Genomic DNA, 7,806 nt, shown 5'->3' on the forward strand with positions numbered 1-7,806 from the left:
TTCACTTTAAAAAAATTGACTTGTTGAGATACATTAGGCCATGGTCAATGCATATCATGTATTTTCAGCGAAGATATATAAAGTTATGTTGAACTGGAACGATTCGCTTTAAATACGTGGAAACATGAGAAAAGTTACAATCCTAGTGGCATCGTAGTACGTGGCGTTTTAGATGTCTCTTCAACTTAAAGCGACGGGGACACAGATTGCACTGCAACTCGGGTTCCTTTCCACATTCCAGCTTGCAATGTTGCGAAAGGTTTCTCTTCCATCGGTAAACTTTCCCACACTGCGGGCAGGGGAACTGTCCCGGCATAGGACGTCCACTTAAAACGTTATTAAAACCTAGGAAAAGACCATAATCAAGTTAGAATATAATTAAATGAATTAAAAGCAGCGAACCACCTTGTATCTTTCTTCCTAATTTCTGAACAGAGCCACCAACCGCATACTGTTTATCTCTGCGTGCACACTAAAAAGCTAACGGCGGCTTCTTATGATATTAAGTAAAGTTACAAAAAAAATTTACGTGACCTAAAGGGTACATATACCATCGCTCTCATAAATTTCAAGATCAAACTACAAGGTTCAGAAGGGCACCGTTATATATTTTACCCCATGATACAAGTGTTATCGGCTCAGTTCGAACTTAAATGGTGAACCCGGACATAATAAGGAGCCATGACGAACACTAAAACAACCCACCCACCTTCCTCAGGCCTCCGTGTTTACTGAAAGGAGAGTTGAAGGCATTCATAATTATTGATAATTTCGTTGCCACTCTAAAGCTCCAGAACCACAAACGAAAACAAAAAATGTTTTCCATGTTTTAAGAACAGGGTTTATTAAAAGGCACGACCTTGTCCATCAGGGGTGAGAAACAAACAATACAAATTTTAACAGTTCAATATTTTTCACAACAGATGTACAGAAAACACGAGCGACCGTAATAAAATACGCAATTAGAAAATTCCCTCTGGTAGTAAAAGTTTGTTGGCGTAATTCCAATCATGGTGCCGACGTAGGACATGTCTCTTCAGATGGCTTTTGTGCTTAAAACGTGACGGACAATGAGGGCACTGGAGCTGTGGAAGCTTCCCACATTCGACCCGAATGTGAGCCGAAAGATTTCCTTTCCACCTGTACACGTTCCCGCACTGGTGACACTTGAATTGGCCAGGAACAGAACCCGGCTTGTGTCCAGCTGGTGGTAGGTCGGCCCGATGATCTGGATGCTGATCGGACTGGTCCTCGGGAAGCCCGAACCAAAAATCTTCATACTCTCCAGAGCCTAAAACAAAACAAACCACTTTATCAGTTAAAAGGTTGCTTTGTTGCGGTTGACGGCGATTCTGAAAGATATCAATTTAATGTTGGCTTTAAGCGGGTCTGAAGAATAAATATTTACTCCAGGAATATTACAAAACATCCAGAGTTAAGTGCTTTTACCTCATATTGCATAGGACAGAGTAAAACAACAGATTGTAATCAATCGTTGGGGTGTTGGCGAGCCAGATGATGCGAAAGTTGGGAGGCACTCGAGAACCATAGTTGACATTGGAGGCACTTAAAGCGCGAGTCAGGGGCAAACAGGTCCGGAGAGTTATCTTCTGGAACAAAGCTCCACACACGCGCCCCCAGAGAAGATGGTCCAGCCAAAGAGACCATAGCGGGGGGGCGCGGTTTTGGAGGCTGCTGGAGAAGGTGGCGCAGTGTTGACGGCTCCACGGGATTCAGTAGTGTAGGCCGGTCCAAGAGAGCTCTCAGTGTCACACGAGCCTCGGGTAAACAAGGGGCCTCATCCGCATCCAAGGGCTCGTCTTTTACGTTAACATCGTCCAGCCAGTCTAGGATTGAAAAGTTACGTTAGAGTACAAGGTAAACTGATGGCAACCAAGCGGTGCCCAGGTTTGGCACATAAGTAAGAACACCCCTTATAAAAAAAATACAACTTGGAAATTTCAGACAGTTAATTTTTACGAAAAATAATATTTATTGACTATTGTGATCACAATTTCGATATCAACATCTTCACTCATAAAAGTAACAAGGACCATGAGAACTAAAGAATAGTTGTTATGTCCCCGTGCTTGCAACGGACGTGACGCTTCATATGGCTTTTCTGTTTGCTACGGTAAGAGCAATGAGGACAAATTATAGACGGCTCCTTTCCGCATTCGCGTCTCTGGTGCATCTTCAGATTGCGTTCATAGCGATATGTATTCCCGCATCCACACTGATACTGTGCTCCCAAATGAGGTTCCCGAGTAACGCCGTTAACGGAATGGACATGGTTTCCCGTCCAAGCTCCTTCCCAAGGAATATCGAAGTCTGGAAAAAAGATCATGTTGTCAGAGAGAAAAACAAAACTAACTAAAATAAGGCTGCAAAATAAAGGATTGGTGAATTTGCGAAATTGAGTGTTCCTAAATAAAGTACCCTGATTCCCTTTCACAAATAATGTTATTATAAATTGGATGACAGTACAGCAGCAGCAGCAAAGAGTGAAAACAATTTTTTTTATGGGTCTCCGAACAAAAATTTACAGAAATAGTGATTGCATCTCTCAGACAAAAGGACTGCCTGGATGTTGACCACGGATGTGGGATTTAAGGTTCTCTTTTAATTTAGTGCGGTGTAAACAATAGGGGCACTGGAATTTAGGTTCCTTCCCACATTCATGTTTTTTATGTTTCTTGAGGTTGCGTTCGTAACGGTATGATTTGCCACAGTCACAATGATACTGTCCTCCGCGAATACGAGTTGCATTCGAGAGTTTCGGAGGTGTAGTCCAGGTTTTTCCCCACGAGTAGTCTGCAACAATACGCAACATCAGACATATATCAATGAAAAACATCATTTTATAGGTACGGTTAACGCGCAGCTCGCATGAATTCATGCCGTTATCAAATTAAGATTGGTTTTCACAAATAGAATTCTCGCTAAGTGATGCATAAAAACCAGTGTCAATAAAAATTTATAGATACAAACGAATTTCATTTCAGTCAGTACCCGAATAGAGAATACGCTGTATGATCTGGTGCTTGTCACAGCATGTCCGGGTGCCGACGTCGCATGTGGATGCCGAGGTTACTCCTGCGCTTGCTGCGGTGAGGGCAGTATGGACACTGGAACTGAGGATCCTTGCCACACTCCCACTTCCGGTGCTTGTGGAGGCTATCTATGTAGCGGTAGGACTTGCCACACTGGCAAAAGTATTGACCGCATTTCTTCTTGCGTTGAATGGACCGCGTGGAAACGACCCTAGGGCTACCTGAAGTCCACCTGGACTCTGAAAAAGCATCGAAAAGTCATGAGATCACAATATGACAGTGTGAATTGCTTTGACAGACTTGAACAACATTCCGGTCGGGCAAAATCAAGTTTTAAGAAGTGTTCAACACACAAATTAGTCATGTACTTGTAAGTGTTGATCTTGAGTTATACACCTGCAACTGCAAAACAATTTTGCCAGTTGGATTGGTTAGAGTGCTAAGCAAGTTATAAATCATCAAACAGTTACGGAAATGTAATTTAGTCTTTTATTTTCATAGGAAGTAATGTAGAAAAAATGGGAAGCTCAAAAACAATGCGAACTTAGAATTCAGGTCGTTGTTACATTCAACATTACATTCAACTTTTAAAAAAATATAGATTTAAAATTGCATTTATTACTTTAATTTTCTAAATAATGCATAAAATGCGCCAAACGCAAGTTAGCTTACTAGTTTGAAAACGGTGCACAATTATATCTCCTTCGAATAATTATCACATATTCTTTCACACAACTCTAATTATACACATAAAACACAGGAACGCATCGTTTATATCACTATATCACTTCTAGTACTAAACAAACAAAAACTGTCTCAATTTTTATTTTATTTTTCAAATGTTGCACAGAATAATTGACTGATCGCAACTTTTTTTCTTATGGTAAAACAATATTAGATAAAGCAAAGGTCGAGCTCCAGTGCTTTTACAAAGGCGCTAAATATTACTCCTCAGAAATTCAAGAATCAGACTAGCCCTGCCCTACCTTCATTCTGACAGTATAACCACGAAGAACAACTAAAGAATATTTTACATTAGACAATTGGAGCAGAGGAAGAAATGAGGTACAATCATACAATTTCCTTTAAAATAGCTAAGAGCTCCAGATTTGCACTTCAGTGAGATCAGTCATCCCCAGTGCGAAATGAATTTTAAGCGATATCGAATCGATATCAGAACGACATCGTTTTCAAGTTTCTGACTCAGAACTGATTCAAAAATGGGCCCGAAATCGACACTTTTCTGAAGTCCGATATCGTGCTGATGTCAATTTGATATCCGCATTTCTCACTGGGTCATGCACTGAGGTGGAATTTTCGGTACGCTTTAGCAGACAAATCAAACACAATGTGATTACTGTGGGGGTGCCAGTTGGGGGGGTAGGATCTGTTGGTCTGGCATGGTGTACTTTCGTTCAGAATAGGGGCCGCGCACAGGGATTCCAGGTTTACCTGCGTGCCGGCCTAAAATATGTATGTTTAGGTTGCCCTTGTGTTTCGTACGATGTGGACAGTACGGGCATTGAAACTGCGGCTCTTTCCCACACTCAAGTCTAAGGTGTTGCGCAAGGCTGCCCTTCCATCTGTAACTTCGGTTGCACTGTGGACAGGGGTACTCGCCGGGGCCGCTGGAGGAGGCCCAGCTCATACTCTGCATTACGCCACCGACAGGCCCACCTGGAGGATACAATCCATTAGTTGGACCCATCACGGTTTGCGCTGCCTGGGAGGCTGAGGTCATGGTATCCAACTGGTGTTGCTGCTTTGCCTGCAGAAAGGCTGCCGCAAACGGTGCATCTCGAAGAAAATCTGCAAAAGGAAGAAGAGGAGTTAGTGCTAATTGTTGGATCAAAATCCGCACTTTTAAAAAATAGTACACAGCTCTACACACTCCGTGATGGCCAGTGCTGCGGTAGGCGTAAACCTTTTTCCTTCAGACGAGTAACGGACACAGGTAATTTAACCAGTTCAGAGTCCATGACACAAAGGTTTACTTTCCACTTCCAGACATAAGGCTTGACACTAAACATCGACATATTTCTTTATCGACTAGCAAGAGAAGAATAGTTAATAAAAAACGACAAGTGCAGTTTAACAAAGATTTCCATACACTGTTTGTCGGCCATGTGAATTTCTTTCAACCGTATTATTGATTATTATTTAACAGGTGAGGATGGTGTCTCCGCATGTGGGTGCGAAGGTTGCTTTTCTGCTTGGTGGCGTGGCTGCAATGCGGGCAGAGGAATTGAGGCGGCTTCCCACATTCCATTCGCAGGTGGTACAACATGTGGTGACGTCTGCGATAATCCTTTTGACAGCGTGGACATCGGTGACGTTCCAAAGTATCAGAGGTGGACGCAGAAAGAGGGTTCTGAACGAAGTCATCGTTCCATCTCTGCCAGTCTGAAACAAGAGGGATATAAGTGTGTCTGCATCCAGCACAGCAACACCACAAAGCGAGCAAATTTGCGATTTGAAGATTCACAAGTGAATCTAGTCAAAAGACCGAATGTAGTGTAAAGGAAACTATGCGCGATCTCTTATTTCAGGTACAGTAACGGGAAGTACGGAGTGGGGTTATGAACATTAAACTTGTTGTCAAACAACATTTTTATTAATTAAAAAAACAATCGTGAAGATACATACTAATGTGTTGTTCATATATACTGGATTGAAAAAGCAATTTGAGAGCGAGAAGCTATAGGGGCACAGAGTGACATTTATTGGGGGAATTTGAGCTTTATTCTCTTTTGGTGGGCTCAATGCAGTGGGTAAAAGTTTGTACAGGTTCTTAAAACCTTTGCCGAGGTAAATGGACCATAAGTTGACTGGAATAAGAATTTTGAATATCCTGAGAATCGGGTCGAAAGCAAGCCCGGCATTTGTCACTAAGCCCGAGGCACTAAGTGACAGTGGGTAAAACAAATATTTCTACGCAACTTTCACGGTCTAAAAGGATATTTCTGATAAAATTACACAAATGTTAACGACTGTATTGAGAAATAAACAGTACGCAGCAACAGAAATCATTTTCTTTAGATTTAAAACGAAAGAAAAATGAGCAAAGCTATTAAGTATTTTTAAAACATTAATATTTAAGTTGCTTTTTTGTAGTTTCTGAAGAAGTGTGAATAAGACATAATCTTCTTTTATCACTAAGCCAGAAAATCTGTTATTACATATACTCGGCACTGCCTCGGACTGCCCCGAGCGTTCCAATGTGACTGAGAGGTTACCGGGCTGCTCAAACTTTGGAATGACATCGCAATAAGCAAGGAACGGGTCAAAACTAATAATAAGAAAAATTGCGCATGACCAATTTGTTGATACTCGCTGAGTATTCCTGGCAAATAAAAAGGAAAAAGTTGAAAATGTCATCAAAATTGTCTAAGTCAAAATTGAAATTCTCCCCAGCGCAAGAACATTGAATCTAATTCAATATTGAATTGAAAGCCGGTTAACCGGCTTGTGGTTTATGTTTCCGGAGGTCAAAAACTTTCTTCTTTGCATCGAGACTGGTGTGAATAGTTACCAGGAGGACCAGGGCAGCGATTTGTCACTATGTGCTCCTGTCAGACTTGGACACGGAAAGTGTTACTACATTTTTTTGGCGTTTTTAAGATACAGAATAAATTTCTCTGCGTCAAAAAAATGGTTTGGAAGAAACAAAGATGATTTTAAAAAATTGCTTTTACCGGGCTGAAAAAAAATGGCTTGTTTTTTTAAAAATCGTAACACAATCCCACTTGATTTAAGAAAGAAAGGTTTAAGAGAAGAAGTCTTTCCTAGCTTCTACAAAGCCTCGTTGGATTTTTAAAAATCTCTGAATGAAGTTGACTGCCGAATTTATTTTTTTATGTTACTGATTGATATTTTATACATGGCAAAAAAATTCCGATGTAAAATACTTCAACGCAACAATGACCGAATAGTCTATGACCAAAGACCAGATTAAACACAATGGTACAGAGGCACAAAATCGTACGAACATACGCATATATGTTCTTTCTATTTTAGTCTGTGGGGTACGGTTGGCCGGGGTGCTGACTTCGTATGTGGGCTCTGAGGTTGCTCTTTTGCCTCAAAGCTTTAATGCAATACGGACACTGAAATTGGGGGGGTTTGCCACACTCGTCGCGAAGGTGGCATACCATGTGCTTTCGCCGGCGATATACCCTGAAGCATTTTGGACAAGTAGCTGGCTGCTCGTTCGTGCCGACACGACCACGGTTGCCCTGTAATGGCGCCCTGGGCCACGTGACCACACGCTCACTAATACCCCCACCAAACGTCTTGTGTAACAGGTCCAGCGATCCACCTGGAAACATGTGGTAAGTTAGAGTCAATGAAGGAAGTGAGGCAAATTTAGTTGTCGCGTAGACGTTTTCATTGGGTTCTTTTATCACTTTCATGAGGAATGGGCAGTAAAAATTCTTAAAGAAGTCTGTTCGGGGTAGGTCTCTCAGTCGACGATAAAAGCTATGCTTTTAATGAGGTTAAAATAAAAACAAACTCATAACTGTAACATTCAGAAAAAACTATTACTGTTGAACTTCATCTTAACAAACGTCCAGTACAAATAACACGTAAAATAAGGGGTCCATTTAAATTTGAATCACAACACAACAAAGTAAGCCAATACACATCAGAGACAAAAAAAAGGTCTAAAAATAAGCATACAACCATAGCCGATCATAACACACTTTTCGTAACTTGTAGTCATCTACCATTTGGATGTACATTGCCGACAACA

The 7,806-nt window shown here is 41.3% G+C and overlaps 1 protein-coding gene across 12 annotated transcripts in view; it reads right to left on the bottom strand.

Annotated features, from left to right (window-relative positions):
- LOC113216548 (longitudinals lacking protein) overlaps positions 1 to 7,806 on the bottom strand; it is a 115,972-nt gene that overhangs the window by 69,202 nt on the left and 38,964 nt on the right. The window contains exons 6-8 of one of the 12 annotated variants that reach the window (XR_008011030.1): positions 7,205 to 7,371; positions 5,164 to 5,456; positions 5,028 to 5,075 (exon numbers count right to left, since the gene is read on the bottom strand). The exons of 9 other annotated variants lie outside the window; for them this stretch is intronic. Coding sequence is in view for 2 of the 3 variants with exons in the window: in XM_052266642.1 (XP_052122602.1) it covers positions 4,408 to 4,862 (455 nt within the window). In the remaining variant the exon portion in view is untranslated. Of the gene's footprint in view, positions 1 to 3,519; positions 4,863 to 5,027; positions 5,457 to 7,204; positions 7,372 to 7,806 lie in introns of those variants that run through there. 2 more of the 12 variants (XM_052266634.1, XM_052266642.1) reach the window with 2 other exon arrangements.

This window comes from Frankliniella occidentalis, unplaced genomic scaffold (genome assembly GCF_000697945.3).
Source record: "Frankliniella occidentalis isolate FOCC.00 unplaced genomic scaffold, Focc_3.1 Scaffold41, whole genome shotgun sequence".
Taxonomy (NCBI): domain Eukaryota; kingdom Metazoa; phylum Arthropoda; class Insecta; order Thysanoptera; family Thripidae; genus Frankliniella; species Frankliniella occidentalis.